The sequence below is a fragment of the Oncorhynchus kisutch genome, linkage group LG1, assembly GCF_002021735.2.
Source record: "Oncorhynchus kisutch isolate 150728-3 linkage group LG1, Okis_V2, whole genome shotgun sequence".
Taxonomy (NCBI): Eukaryota; Metazoa; Chordata; class Actinopteri; order Salmoniformes; family Salmonidae; genus Oncorhynchus; species Oncorhynchus kisutch.
Genome location: NC_034174.2, coordinates 56,690,824 through 56,707,562, shown reverse-complemented (window position 1 = coordinate 56,707,562; position 16,739 = coordinate 56,690,824). Strand labels below are relative to the sequence as shown.

Sequence of the window (16,739 nt, the reverse complement as noted above, 5' to 3'; positions counted from 1 at the left end):
GGTATGGGACAGGTAGCGTTCTCCTGGCATCCGCCAAACCCAGATTCATCCGTCGGACTGCCAGATGGTGAAGCATGATTCATCCCTCCAGAGAACATGTTTGTGCGCGGCTGCTCGACCATGGAAACCTGACAAACCGTTCTTGTGCTGACGTTGCTCCCAGTGGCAGTTTGGAACTCGTTACTGAGTGTTGCAACCGAGGACAGACGATTTTTTACACACTACGCTTCATCACTCGGCGGTCCCTTTCTGAGCTTGTTTGTCCTACCACTTCGCGACTGAACCATTGTTGCTCCCAAACATTTCCATTTCACAATAACAGCACTTAACAGCAGACATAACAGCAGACATTTGATGAACTCACTTGTTGGAAAAGTGACATGCTATGACGGTGCCACATTCAATGTCACTGAGCTCTTCAGTGAAGCCATTCTACTGCCAATGTTTGTCGAAGGCGATTGCATCGATGTTATATACCTGTCAGCAACGGGTGTGGCTGAAATAGCTGAATCCACTAATTTGAAGGGTTGTACACAAACTGTTGTATATAGAGTGTATAACGAAATCTCTTGTTTTCATGAAATGTTGTTCTCCCAAACATTGGGATAATTCTGTAAGTGAAGACCTCTCTAGCTCTCTGGAATGTCTAGAAAAACTCATCATATTGAAAGCATGAGATCTTCAAACTCTTACAGTTGACTCTCCACAAACCCTGTTGCTAGACAACGGCCTTCCTCTATCTCGCTGCTACTCAATCATTAATGATGATACCTCAAAGTTAAATGGGTAATCCAAGAGACACTTTGCTTCACTATTCGATTGGATTGAAAGACATTCCTGCAATTGAGTCTTCCGTAGATTAGGATTGGAGAGATTGAAGTAGTTTATTGCTTCTAATGAGTCCATTAAGAGGAGGAATGGGGAGCTGAATGGCAGAGAAATTCTCAATATTACAGGCATTAAATACCTAAGTACCATTGCGAATGTGTTAGGGTAATATTACCCCATGTTTTATTAATGTGCCTATTTGCATCTTAATTATCAAAAAAAATGACACACTTAAAGTGATTCTCTGCTTGAAAAAGTGCAATCCATTTAAAACATTGTGTGCTGCCACATAATGAAATGTGAGTAATCTTGCAAGACTATTACCGCTATATCACTATTAGTAAATACAAGCCACAAGGAGTGAGCAGACGAGCAGTATTACCATGTGTTGTGGTGGAAACAACTACTTTGCAGACAGCATCTTTTAAAATAGCTCAAAGGTTTCTAAAAAAAATACACACAATTAAAGATTATGAGTGTAAATATTAGTAGTCTATGACCTTAGGAACCTCGCCAACAGTCTGTATAGGGTTGAACTGATAATTATGAAAATGGAAACAAGGTTCTCACTTATACCTAACACAAAATTATGCCACCGGAGCACAGTTTCATCTCTCTAATTAATGTTATTTCCTGGTAATGTTCTATCAGGCCATGTTTACATTTCTGCTCAATACTCACATCTCCATTTCCCATTGCTCTGTTCCTCCATAATTATTACTGATGGGAGATGGAGATAACATGACACAAATCTACTCAGCCATGTAAAGGGGTAATGTTGGTTTATCGTTAGCATCCGTGTACATTGAGGTGGGTGAGGTGGGAGGCCTAGCCATCGTAGAGGGAGCAGGTACTGACTGTACACTGGAGACGGTAGAGGTCCACTTAATCCTACCCAAAGTGCCCCCTCTACAGCCCTATCAGTGCAGACCTAATTCATTATTCATGTGTTTTTAACTCTGCAGCAAGATAATATCTCAAAGTGGCAGCCCAGAGGGTATATTATGTTCTAAATATTATCAAGAAACAGACTCAATCCCATTGAATGCCACCGAAACACCGAGCTGTTAATGCTTGGGGCTGTGTTGAAAGGTCAAATATGCATTTAGCCAGCCATGAAATGTATTAGTACCGTGTCCCCGCTTGGTTGTAACTTATGTTAAGATATCTTCATGCTAATCATTTGATTGACTTTTGAAGGAACTTTTTGTTGCTTGAAAACGTATGCTTTTCATAACTTCATTATTATGGCTCACAGACTTATGAGCACCAGTCCTGGCCTCGTGTGATCACATGCCGTGGCTAAGTGAGTTATCAAATGAAACACGGGACACACACAGACGTTGGCATGTTTGAACTAGAATGGCGCTGGAGGAATAGCGTTAGTTTTATGGGCTCCTGACCAATTGTGCTGTATTTTTTTGCTATCACTAACGTTGATTTGGACGAGAACTTCTACTTAAATGAGTCAGAGGTTAAAGACATTTATTATCCCGGACCAGGCCCAAATCCCGACACTTGAAGAAGGAAGAGACGGCACTAAAGTCCGGCGTGCGGGAACCCAATGATTAATTGCGTCCATTGGCGAGCGTGCAATCACTGGAGAATAAACTGGATGAGCGTCGTTCGAGACCAAGAGAGTTTTCATCTATATTTTTTGTAGTTGTGCATTTACCATCACAAACTGATACTGGCATTAATTACGCATTCAACAAGGTGTATAGGGAAAGGCAAACAAGAAAATGTTCACCTAGAGTCGACGCTCCAAGTGGCCAGTGACTTTAATGCAGGAAAACTGAAATCCATTTAACCTAATTTCTACCAGCATATCAACTCTACATCACCTTTACTCCACACACAGACAAAGCTCTCCCTCACCCTCCATTTGGCAGATCTGACCATAACTCTATCCTCATGATTCCTGCTTACAAGCAAAAACACACAGGAAGTACCAGTGGATGGTAAGCTACAGGGCTGTTTCACTAGCACAGACTGAAATATGCAAACTATCACAGATTTAAAAGAGAAACCCAGACAAAAGCTGTCCAGTGACGCGAGCCTGCCAGAAGACTTCAATACCTTCTCTGCTCGTTTCAAGGCTAGCAACATTGAACCATGCATGAGAACACCAGCTCTTATAGACAATTCTGTGATCACTCTCTCCATAGCCAATTTGAGTAAGACATTTAAACAGGCTAACATTCACAAGGCCACAGGGCAAGACGAATTACCAGGACGTGTACACAGAGCATGCACTGACCAGCTGGCAAGTGTTTTCACTGACATTTTCAACCTCTCTCTGACCCAGTCTATAATACCTACATGTTTCAAACAGACCACCATAGTCACTGTGCCCAAAAACGTCAAGGTAACCTGTCTAAATGATTATCGCCCCGTAGCACTCACATCTGTAGCCATGAAATGCTTTGACTTCCTGACAGGCCGCCCCCAGGTGGTGAGGGTAGGCATCAACAAATCTGTCACACTGACCCTCAACACAGAGGCCCCTCAGGGTTGCATGCTTAGTCCCCTGCTGTACTCCCTGTTCGCACACGACTCCATCACCATAATTAAGTTTGCAGATGACCCGATGGTGGTAGGCCTGATCACCGACGATGATGAGACAGCCTACAGGGAGGAGTTCAGAGATCTGGCAGTGTGGTGCCAGGACAACAACCTCAACATCAGCAAGTCAAAGGAGCTGATCATGGACAATAGGAAATGTACAGTGGGGCAAAAAAGTATTTAGTCAGCCACCAATTGTGCAAGTTCTCCCACTTGAAAAGATGAGAGAGGCCTGTAATTTTCATCATAGGTACACTTCAACTATGACAGACTAAATGAGGGGAAAAAATCCAGAAAATCACATTGTATGATTTTTTATGAATTTATTTATATGGTGGAAAATACGTTTCTGGTCACCTACAAACAAGCAAGATTTCTGGCTCTCACAGACCTGTAACTTCTTCTTTAAGAGGCTCCTCTGTCCTCCACTCATTACCTGTATTAATGGCACCTGTTTGAACTTGTTATCAGTATAAAATACACCTGTCCACAACCTCAAACAGTCACACTCCAAACTCCACTAGGGCCAAGACCAAAGAGCTGACAAAGGACACCCGAAACAAAATTGTAGACCTGCACCAGGCTGGGAAGACTGAATCTGCAATAGGTAAGCAGCTTGGTTTGAAGAAAACAACTGTGGGAGCAATTATTAGGAAATGGAAGACATACAAGACCACTGATAATCTCCCTCCATCTGGGGCTCCACACAAGATCTCACCCCGTGGGGTCAAAATGATCACAAGAACGGTGAGCAAAAATCCCAGAACCACACGGGGGGACCTAGTGAATGACCTGCAGATAGCTGGGACCAAAGTAACAAAGCCTACTATCAGTAACACACTACGCCGCCAGGGACTCAAATCCTGCAGTGCCAGACGTGTCCCCCTGCTTAAGCCAGTACATGTCCAGGCCAGTCTGAAGTTTGCTAGAGAGCATTTGAATGATCCAGAAGAAGATTGGGAGAATGTCATATGGTCAGATGAAACCAAAATATAACTTTTTGGTGAAAACTCAACTCGTCGTGTTTGGAGGACAAAGAATGTTGAGTTGCATCCAAAGAACACCATACCTACCATCTGCATGGAGGAATGGGCCAAAATACCAGCAACAGTGTGTGAAAACCTTGTGAGGACTTACAGAAAACGTTTGACCTCTGTCATTGCCAACAAAGGGTATATAACAAAGTATTGAGATAAACTTTTGTTATTGACCAAATACTTATTTTCCACCATAATTTGCAAATAAATTCATAAAAAATCCTACAATGTGATTTTCTGGATTTTTTCCCCTCATTTTGTCTGTCATAGTTGAAGTGTACCTATGATGAACATTACAGGCCTCTCTCATCTTTTTAAGTGGGAGAACTCGCACAATTGGTGGCTGACCAAATACTTTTTTGCCCCACTGTATGTGCTCCCCCATCAATGTTCCTCAGTGTCCACATCACTAAGTTATTATCATGGTTCACACACACCAACACAGTCGTGAAGAGGGCATGACAATGACTCTTTCCTCTCAGGAGCCTGAAAAGATTCGGAATGGGCCCTCAGATCCTTAAAAGGTTACACATCTGCATCATTGAGAGCATCTTTACTGGCTGCATCACTTCTTGGTATGGCAACTGCTCGACATCTGACAGCAAGGCGCAACAGAGGGTAGTGTGTACATCACTGTGTATTTATTCGCTGTGTTATTATTATTTTAGATTATTTCAACAACAACAACATCTCTGTATTGTTGGGAAGGGCCCAAGCATGTGACAATTACAATTTAATTTTATGTTAAAAGAGTCAAGTGAAAATCAATCCCCTTTCAGGAAACGTCTGTTCGTTCTTTACTTCATTCTGAAGGCCAAATATGGCAGACAAAATATTAAGAAAATAAAGAGGTTTCCCAGAGAGCAGGGTTCTGTTGTGAATATTGCTCTGTTGTGAAGGGAGGGAGGACAGCTTGGCTCAGGTTACAAGGGTGCATGGTTCGTAAAACACTATACTGAGAAATATTATTATGTCCTAGCAAAAGAAGAAATCACTACCAATAATTGTTCTAACAGTGTTGGAAGATACAGTCTGGGAGAGTCCCTGAATCTCAAGACAGCTTGAATCTCTATTTAGGTGTACAAAGCGATATTGACTCACACCTTCGCAGCGTCTACCAACTGTGTCACAATATGGTAGAACATTGAGCACAACACGATGCTCAGAGATAATGTGGAGACATACAGGGGAAAAAAATACTTCAAAATGAACATCCTATTTTGCAGAAGTTCTTCTAATAAAGGACATTGCCTTTAAAGTAATTTCGCCATTTTATTGTGCAGTACTTCCATGAGGTGCAGACTAATGATTAGTGCTGAAATCGCATTAAGCTCAATTATCGGCAACATTATCACTAAACAACCATTTTTGACCATTAGCAATAATTACCATCCATACAAAAATACATTGGACAGCTCTTTGAGCGGGGACAATATAATGCCTTTTGAAATTACCTAAAATTTACCTCCATTCTAAAGACTAAATATAGCTGGAGAAGATTTGAGATAATGTGCAGTGATTTTCCAAGTGTAGAAATCAGTCATTTTCTAAAACCCTTAGAAACATTTAAGCGTTGTAGGAACCAAATATACCTAGCCCCTTCTTTTAACCTGAACCAGGATCCATCCTGTTTTATGTGTTCAAACATGGCATTATAAGTTAAGCCAATGCAAATTAAGAACTTTAGCTTCCTCTGCTTTTGGCAGATATACAGTATCTGCTGCATTTAGAGATGTGAATGGCGTAAATTATGCAAGAGGCTAGATGCATTCTAAACTAAGTAATGTCTGCTGGTAGCGTATAGGCATCTACTCTACTAATGGACATCTTATCAATACCATTTTGCATACGCTGATAAAAAAAACTAAGTATGGATTTCATTCAACACTCCCAAATGTAACAGTATTCGCTAGCTAAGACTCTGCTCCTGGTGATGGATAAACAAGAGAACTGTGCCAGTCCCAGAGCACCCCTCAAAGTTCTCCACCACCTGTGAAACTGAAGCCCTCCCTTCAGCAGGACCAATAATCCTGCTCACCATGTCCTCTGATTCAGTCAGTCCGTCCAGCTTGCCTGACAGCCCACAGCCAGAAGACAGACTCTATCCTGCCTCTAGCTGTCGGTCTTCTTCGGTTTCTGGTGAAGCATTGATACCTCTGGTGCTGATAGCAAGTAACATTAAAGCAACGAGCCCAAATGCAGAGTGACTGAAATGCCTATGACTAAGTAAGAGATAGAGAGGCAGGGGGGGAGGAAAAATGGAAATGTACAGCATCATCGGTCATATCTAATTGACTGCCTGCAGTGTCAGCTAAATATATTACACAGGACTTTATAAACTGGCCTATGATCAATTTCCAGTGAATTGACTAAGGGCCGCACTACTACTAGCTAAGCATGTACATGAAACAGCTGTGATCTCATTCTTTCTCTCAGACAGTGAATGAAATTGCATCACTGATTGGAATGTAACGCTCAAAAAAGGATGCCTATTTGCATCGCAAAAGAAACACCTAAGCCATCAAAACCCAGACTAATATAGAAAAACAGCTAAGCCTAGCTTTGCACGAGAGCATTGATTTTCTAAAGCTCCTTCCACCACACTAAGACATCTTGCTTCTCCCTCTCCATCTCTATTTATTCCCCTTTTTTCGCCTGGCGGTAGCCGGTCAGGCGAGAATGAATAGGCAAAGCTAAATTATTGACTGTGAAACTTGATGATTATGGTATGTACTATGGGTAATTTACAGATTTACTGCTGAAATCAATAAATGCTGCAGATGCTTTGGACTTGCTTGCTTGCCTGCCTTCCCCTGCCTCCTGTAATGTTTGACAAGACTCTTTTCCCCCTGCCTGGGCTCTGTTTGCTTAGAGCTGGCTTCCTTTCCCCTGGCCAGTAAAGAAGGGGGTTTGTCGGCCATTACTGTAATTTGCTCAGTCAACAACAGTGCTTGAGAAAGGTATACTTGGACTTCAACCAGCTTTGGAGGAGAGGATATATGGCGGGCTCAGACCTTCCCTGTCTTTTACATAAGTGGTGACTTTAATATAAACACTTGAATAGATTAAAATCACAGTACAGGTAGTTCCACTTGGTGGCTATGAATTGGGTGAACAAGGACCCTCTATGAGTTTTAGGGGATACCATTTAGAATATATGAGATTGTGAGAATGAGGGGCTCAGACGGCTACTTTTAAAGCAGGAGTAACAATGCTGAATGTGTAAAAAACGAGGTTGTGAGAATGTGGGCTCAGAGTAAAACATCTTCAGGACCCAGCTAAGTTCCACTCCATCCCTTTGGAAATCCATAGGTCAGTGGAAAGTCTATTTTACAGACAGCCTCAAGATCAAAAGAGTGTGTTTACAGTACCTTTCTGTGACCCCAGGGGGCAGACAAAACAAAACATGTGCCCCATTAAACAAAAAACGACTTCGACCACACAAAATACCTACCATGAAGCCAGTTGCTGACCAATGGCGGGTGGGAAATCTGTGAACCACCTACTAGAAATGGAGCACATAAACCATTGAAATGGTGCCATTGATTTGATTTCAATCTGGCTGTGCGTAAACTGAAGGGGCAAGATATGATCCGTGCTGTTGCTCTCAAAGCATTCCCAAATCTAAGCATTAATATTCAACCGGTTGCAACACACTATATGTGATTCTCATTACACTCCAGTTTATGTACTGTAATTATAGGCAGTGCCATCCATGACACAGCAGACCTCCATTAGACCTTTCACAGCCTGCCCTGGGTCAGCAGCATGGCCATGGCCTGACACTGGGAGAGTGCTGTCTGTGTTGAATAAGTAGTGATAGTACGTTACTGTAACTTTGTAGAATCCTGCTAACGTGCTGTTTGGTTTGATTTATTAGCTCAGTGAATGGTCTTCAATTTGACATAGGTGAACACCATGTTTGGATTGAATTTGTGTATGTTAAATCCATTACCAGATATCTAAACGACAAGATAAGTAAAAGCAAGATAATGGAAGGAGAAGCAAGAATAGATGGAGAGGAGATACTTACCAATGGATGCTGTTGCAGGGACTGGCTCCTTCGACACTACAGAGGTGAATGACACAGGGAAAGAAGACAGTGAATATGGAGCACGTTGAAGTTTATTGTCATGAATCTCACCCTGGGAGGCAGAATTGAGTGATTTCCATTAGATGGGCCACCTGCAAAGTAAAAATGTATGAAAAAAAAGAGCTTTTTAGTCTTAAGTTAAGGTTAGGGTTAGCAGTGTGGTTAAGGTTAGGTTTAAAAATCTGATTTTATTGACTTCGTGGCTGTGCCAGTTAGTGACCACTCTGAAGAGCTGCCTCCAGGGCAAGATTCATGACAAATGCCAACCTGCGAAAATGAATTCTCCAAGCGACAAACAATTCCCACCAAATAAAATGTCTCCCGTCTTCAGATTGATTTCTCAACATGTTCTACTTTGAAGATACCTGAAAGAGCAATATGGCATTGCCTTATGTAGATTCACTACAAAGCAGACTTCTTCAGAGTTGTATGGCTGTACCTGAGTAGTAGGAATTCAAGAGGGATTTGCTTTGCAGCGTTTTGCCTTGCAGAGAGAAGGAGCAGGGAGAGGGGGATGCTGAGGGGAGAAATACAAGGGGGAGATATTAAAGACTTTGAAGACAACAGCACAAACGGGATGCAATATCCAGACACCATCTCTACACAAAAACAAGATGGGTCTGTATCAAACTAAAATAAGGCGGGTCTACAGGACATTAGCCCACTATCACCACTACAGTAAGACAGAGAAAATGTACCACAGGTGAACAGACCTGGATGGGTGCACGTTATACCACCAAACGGTAAAAGACATGAATTCTCCCATTCAATGGCCCTATCCTACATGAAACGTTGAACAATGCCCATGGGATTCTGACACATGGAGTTTCTACAGTAATCAACATGTGATATTACATACTGCTATGCAGACCATTTTCCCACAGGCTAGCTCGATCTCACTCTGAGCATGTGCTCAGGTGAACCACAAGGTATTGCAGATACGGCTACGTAGTACTTTACATTTTACTGCACAACTGAGTATCTCCTCTGCTCAAATATAAACCCTAACCCTTATTCATACTGTATGCTAATATAGCAACTTTATTCTACTGCCTGCGTGTGAAAAGTGCTTTCGCAGCAATGTTTCACAAGAATGCAATAACAGAAAAGGTTATTTCACCGTGTCCGTGTAAATATTAGATCTCCATGCTTGGCATGGAGTTGGCATTTCTCATTAGGCATAACCTGTGCCCAACACCCACGGAACTGTCCTATTCTGATGGCCACATTAATAAAGAAATAATTATAGGGAGGAATAATGAACAGGGTGTTGTACAGGAAGAATACTGATATGAGAGGGAGAACATTCTGTGTTGGAGGCTTTGCATACATAGATGTATGTGATGGAGCAGGGATTTATTTAGTTTGTCATTGATTTAACTAAACTAGATGGAAAATTATGGAATTTATCAAAAATTATAGCAGAAAACAAAATATGAATTTGGGAGCATGATGACCAAAATATTACAATACAGGTAATGATGCAACTTGCAGGCACTGAAGCCCAGCGTGATGACTCATTCACTATTTATGACATTTTTTGGAAGGCTGATCATTTGTGGGCTATCACAGGGGTCAAACACACCTTATTTGTGGTTTTCTCTGGGGGTGGGGGGGTGGTTACCACAGAACCCTGGGAGCACAGACAACGTTGGTGGTGTGAAGACTGATGAAAACTTTTATTGTGGAAATTAATGTTACTGTGTGAATTAAAAAAGTTCATAAAGAACTATGAATTTTGATGTGTTTTATTGTACTGTAAGTGGTATGCATTTTTTGTTACAGGGAAACGTATTTTGTTCATTGGATGGTGGATAGATCATTGAGGGTGCGACACAGCTCCTATCATTTAAATTGAGTTGATTAGATTAACATATTTTCCTGCCTATTGTTTTTACTAGCAAAGTGCAAAGAAAAGTTCATTTGGGTTCGGTGTGAGTTTCTGCTTGAATTTGGTTAAAAGGACAGTGAATTTGTGGGCCTCCCGAGTGTCGCAGCAGTCTAAAGCAGCAGGTGTCACTACAGACCCGGGTTTGATCCCAGGCTGTGTGACAACCGGCCGAGACTGGGAGTCCCATAGGGCGGTGCACAATTGGCCCAGTGTCGTCCGGGTAAGGGGAGGGTGTGGCGCTCAGCGACTCCTTGTAGCGGGCTGGGCGCCTTTAGGCTGACTTCAGTCGTTGGTTGAACGGTGTTTCCTTCGACACATTGGTGCAACTGGCTTCTGGGTTAAGCAGGCGGGTGTTAAGAAGCGCATGTTTCGGAGGATGCATTACTCGACCTTCGCCTTTCCCGAGTCCATTGGGGAGTTGCAGCGATGAGATAAGATTGTAATTGGATATCATGAAATTGGGAAAAGGAGGTAAAATACAAAAAAATCTAAAAATTCTGAACTTGAAGACGCATGTAACCACGTTAACTATTAAGCCTATTGTTGATAGTCATTTACTCAGAGTTAATCTGTAATGTATCATGTATTTCATGTACACAGTAATTGAGTGTTAATTCTTTCATGACTCATCAATTATATTAGTCGAATTGAAATAAATGCATTCCTCGATTTACAGAGTAATTCTTTGATTGACTACACGTTAATAATTGAGTAGGTCTATTGGCAGTTGTTATATACTACACATGCTTGGGTACCACCTTGACAACTCTGATCTGCTTGCCTCAAATTAATGCTAGAACATCGGTGGCCAAGATTAGCTGGTTGTATCTAGTTTTATAATAATTGCATAACAGTGCAAGTTAGACACATGTTCAATATAGTCATACTGAGAGGTGACGTACAGGGCTGTTGCATTTATTCACATAATATTGGGAGTCAGAGTGATACATGTAGATTATTATTATTTTTAACATCATTTCTACATAATGGTTGGATAATTTCCACACAAAAATACAGACTTGTTTTCTCACAGAATCGACACCTAGATAACGTGCATGGCACATTCTCCTTTTCTTCTAAAGTTTGAATCGCTATTAGGGAATTTTCTTAGTTGGGTTAGATGCAGAGCTGAAGTATGGACAGTGTAGTGAAGGCAATTACTGTATATATTAGTTGAGACCTTTGTTCTCCAGCTGACCCGAACTTTCAAAAAAGTGTGACATTTCCCCAAGAAAAAGCTTCTGAGAGGGCCTTCCTAATTACTGCTGCCACACAGCAGGCTGGACCCCACTTACAGCTCAGAAGAAATGGCCAAAATGCCACTCGCCTTTCTCTGAAGTGTCTTACTGAAAAGTATATTCAGTGGAGATGCTACAGTAACTTGATTTGGAATAAGATGGAATCATTTTGGAAAAGAGCAATTGGTATCCACTCATGGTCTTTACGGCTTTTACTAGATGGGTGCCTAAGAACCTTGTATACAGTGCTATAATATGTTGGTGGATTCATATTACACTGAATTGAAGTGTTTGCAATCCCTCCCCTAATGTTGTATTTTCAGATATTGTTATTTGTAAGCGCACTATGGTTATTGGCTGAAATATTGCTCCATATGTGGCACTGTACATGAATATGGTCGACCAGTATTGTGCAATGGCAGTGAGAATGACAGAAGGCTACCAACAGCTGCCTAGCTAATCATCATGTGGGGACCAAATAAGCACACAAAGGAGACTTTAAAGGAGAAGTTTACCCAAAATCCAGAAACTCTCAAGTGATTCCATACATTGAAACTAGTTCAGTGGAGTTTACCCTCTGCCCCTTGCTCTCCCTGTAGTGCTGCACTGAAACAGCTGCAAAAAATGGGTCACATGACTCCTGCCATTGCTGGTTTCAGGCCTCACTTGTTTGATAAAATCCATTTTTATATTCAAATGTAAGAACTGGGTTCTACAGTTTGAACCCCTGCTGTTTCTTGCCCCACCCCGCCATCTAGATCTGTGAAGTTGTATCTTTTCTGTAGGAAAGCTAATTATCCATCATGTATGACCTTCCTGGGAGTTTGTAAACTTAAATGTTTTATTACCATATTATGTTTGTATGTTCTCTATAGTTATGTACCTGAAAATGTATAAATTTACCAATTCGGAACATTTGGGAAGAATTTATTCAAAATGTTGTGCAGTAATGTAATGCTTCACTGGATCTGTCTAAAACTTTGCACACAAATGTTGCTGCCATCTGGTGGCGCCTAAACTCCTATGTCATTTTATGGCCTTTCTCATTTTTTGAAAACGCCGTTTTTTTGTATTATCTTGTACCAGATTTAATGTGTTATATTCTCCTACATTCATTTCACAAACTGCAAAGTGTTTGCTTTCAAAGGGTATCAAGAATATGCATATCCTGACTTCAGGTCCTGAGCTACAGGTAGTTAGATTTGAGTATGTCATTTTAGGTGAAAATGGAAAAATGGGATCCGATCCTTAAGTCAAGAAATGCGTACTTTTCTACATAAAACATTTCCGATTATTTTAGCTCATTATTTTATGTAACCGACAGCCACAGCACCTGCTACGTAGAAACGGCAGTTTATGCCCTTATTCACTGTTTTTAAAAATTCCAAACTTGAATCTGTAATACAGCTGCACACTTTCAATAAAAAACGAATTTCTGATTCATGAATTCACTGGCAATGGATCAGAGCGATGCCTGGATCCAGCAATGCCAGTCACGTGACCTGTTTTTGTATTTGTTTCAGTACAGCTCTACAGTGAGAGAGGGGGAGAGGAGAAAAACTCCACTGAACTACTTTAAATGTATGGAATTCACTTGGAAGTTTCTGGATTTTTGGTAAACTTCTCCTTTAAAGGAAATAACGATGAAAGAAAACAGAACAGCTCACAAATTGTGAGATTAAGTGAGAATTAAACTCCAGGCAAAGGAAACAGCATTTTGTTAAATTAGAGAAATAGGAGTGGAACAGGGGGTATCAAGAGATTAAGTCGAACACAGGGAAGTGAGAGGAGAGAAAAACAAGCTAGGACTGACAGGAATTGGTACAGACTAGTAGGAAGGGTTGCAAAATTCCCAGGATTCCCAGAACTGGGATTTCTGAAAAACTTCTGGGGAACTTTGGGAATGTTTCGGGAATTTTGCAATCTTGGTAATAGGTCCTATTTGACTCACTGAAACTGTTGATGTCCTGGCTGCTTGTGGAGAAGGGGTCGTCCTTGTGCAGAGTGCTGACTTTGGTGGTACTCTTATCAGCCGTGCTCACCAGTCCCATCTCCCTCTGGGTGCTGCTGCTGCTGGCTGTCTCCTTCTGTTTTTTGGCCAGTTTCCTTCAGCCGCCACCCAAAACAAACAGTGTCACTCAGAGACAATGGTGCAGTTGTACACACATCGCACATCATACAACAGACTTGTACTACACCACAAAAGGTAAAGAAGTAAAAAGTGAAGAGTGGCCATGTTACACATTGTTCAGTATCTAGTATTTTGTAACTAAATAATTTGGGCTAATTTGGTGCCTTTCAGGCAAAAGAGAATGCTTTCTGTTCAATAATCTGCAGTGATTTATTCCATGTGGTGAAATAACTATTTCTGGACTGTGATTGGGGAATAAAAACCTCGTAGTCATAGTGACTGATGGTAGATTTATTTTTTGGATGTCTCAATGATATTCTAAAGAAACATGTGGATTTCAAAGTCAGAAGTTTGCCATGTGGAACAAAGCAAATCAGGAACTTAATTTGACAGTTCTGAATGCGTAGAAAGCAACAGTAGCTTACCATTTTACTTGAGCTTGAATGGTATTCTAACAAATACTTCACTGTAAGTCAGTCGGTTTTCAAAGAACAGTTTGAGACTACAGAATGTAACCTCTATAACGACCTCACTCTAGAATTTCAGACTGACTAATAACTGCAGTAGGCTTCAGAAGTTGAACACTTAGTCAAAGCTTCTGTTATTGTAAAGGTGTAGGTCTGTGTAAGGCCTGTTGATGACTATACTGCAGCGTTGCGCGAAAAAATATTCCTTGAAAATCAGTTGGAAGGACTAAAGTTGATGCTTTAGCTCTTGTAGGTAAACATATTCAACAGAATTAGTTAAGGAAATGCTGTAATTTATGAGCTGTCTTTAAAAAGAGGGCAGGCCTTGTGGAATATGGAGGTGTGGTAGTCAGTACACGGTCTCCATTTGCAAACAAATGCAGTCCTTTGCTTCTGGGGTTGAGGACAGAGGCAGCTGGGGTTGAGGACAGAGGCAAATGCTGCATCGGCGAAACCTCAGTCAAGAAGCAATAACAGAAGGGTCAGATCTGTAGGCACCTCCACTTTTTTCCAATTACGTTTCCAGGTCTTAAAATTGTGGCAATAAGGAGCTGTTTCTGATATTGCTGTCTGTTTGTGTGTGCGAGCGAGCGAGCATGTTTGTGTGTCTGTGTTTGTATGTGTGTGAAGAAAGTGGGTGTGTGAGTTAGTGGTGGACATGTGATGTGTTTTTACTTTGCTGTCACGGAAAGAGCCCTCTGAATTTTTTTTCTGTAATCATTTTGCCATCATTATTTCAGGCAGACCTTTCCTCCAATTTACAATGTACTTGTACAGCTGTGCTTCAAATTTCAAGCATTGATTGGTGGCTATAGTGCAATTCTTACTTTGAAAGTGGGCATAGGAGGAATGGTAGTGGTGTGGAAGAAAAAAAGAAGACTCACAGAGATGAGGACATGGGGCTCTAGTATTAACGAAAAGGAGTGAATGATGGAGGCAGAAAGAAGAAATATACTCTAACAGGCTGACAGATAGAGGGAGATATTGGGAGTGAACTAGAAAGGGAAAAGAAGGTGTGATGTAGTGAGGGAGAGAAAAAGAGAGAAAGCCACATATCATCTTTAACACAGTATGCCCTGTTCTTGTAACGTTCGTCGATAAGGGTAGACCAAGGCGCAGCATGATTTGGGTTCATCATATTTTATTAAAATGTGAACCAGCAAAAAAAAACAATACAACGAACGAAAAGCTTCGTCGTGCAAAATACATGCAAACAAACAAAGACAAAATCCCACAACAGAAGGTGGGAAAAAGGGCTGCCTAAGTATGATCCCCAATCAGAGACAACGATAGACAGCTGCCTCTAATTGGGAACCATACTAGGCCAACAAATAAAAGAAAACATAGATATACAAAAACTAGAGTACCCACCCTAATCACACCCTGACCTAACCAAAATATAGAGAATAAACAGGGAACTCTAAGGTCAGGGCGTGACAGTACCCCCACCAAAGTTGCGGACTCCAGCCGCACACCTGAACCTATAGGGGAGGGTCCGGACGGGCATCTACTCTTGGTGGCAGCTCCGGTTCGTGACGTAGCCCCCGCTCCCTATGCTGATCCCTCCACTTCTGTGGATCCGGACTGTGGATCGTCGCCGGAGACTCCGGACCGTGAATAGTTCCCGGAGGAACCGGATCGCGGATCATTGCCAGAGGCTCTTAACTGGGAACCACTGCCGGAGGCTCCAGGACTGCGGATCGTCGCCGGAGGCTCCGGATCGTCGCCGGAGGAACCGGATCGCGGATCATTGCCAGAGGCTCTTAACTGGGAACCACTGCCGGAGGCTCCAGGACTGCGGACCGTCGGCCGGAGGATCCGGACCGGGGACCGTCGGCCGGAGGATCCGGACCGGGGAGCGTCGACCGGAGTCTCCGGACCGGGGACCGTCGACCGGAGTCTCCGGACCGGGGACCGTCGACCGGAGGCTCCGGACCGGGGACCGTCGACCGGAGGCTCCGGACCGGGGACCGTCGACCGGAGGCTCCGGACCGGGGACCGTCGACCGGAGGCTCCGGACCGGGGACCGTCGACCGGAGGCTCCGGACCGGGGACCGTCGCCGCAGGCTCCGGACCGAGGACCGTCGCCGCAGGCTCCTTGCCATGAATCATCACTGGAGGCTTCGTACGTGGAGCCGGAACAGGTCTCACCGGACTGAGGAGACATACTGGAAGCCTGGTGCGGGGAGCTGCCACAACACGTCCTGGCTGGATACCCACTTTAGCTCAGTGAGTGTGGAGAGCTGGCACGGGACGCACTGGGCTATGAAGGCGCACTGGAGGCATAGTGCATAGAGCCGTCGCAGGATATGCTGGGCCGTGGAGGCGCACTGGAGGTCTGGAGCGTAGAGCTGGCGCAGGATATCCTGGACCGAAGAGATGCACCGGAGGCCAGGAACGCTGAGCCGGCACAATCCGTCCTGGCTGAATGCCCACTCTAGCACGGCAACTGCGGGGAGCTTGCACAGAGCGCACCGGGCTGTGGATGC

General features: G+C 42.9%; 1 protein-coding gene across 7 annotated transcripts in view; it reads right to left on the bottom strand.

Moving 5' to 3' along the window:
* Positions 1-16,739, bottom strand: part of LOC109891034 (receptor-type tyrosine-protein phosphatase T) — a 400,507-nt gene that overhangs the window by 50,264 nt on the left and 333,504 nt on the right. For 5 of the 7 annotated variants that reach the window (XM_031827335.1, XM_031827341.1, XM_031827345.1 and 2 more), the window contains 3 exons: positions 13,604-13,758; positions 8,963-9,040; positions 8,464-8,499 (listed from right to left, as the gene is read on the bottom strand). In XM_031827335.1, the coding sequence (XP_031683195.1) occupies positions 8,464-8,499; positions 8,963-9,040; positions 13,604-13,758 (269 nt within the window). The remainder of the gene's footprint in view (positions 1-8,463; positions 8,500-8,962; positions 9,041-13,603; positions 13,759-16,739) is intronic. The other 2 variants (XM_031827357.1, XM_031827369.1) reach the window with 1 other exon arrangement.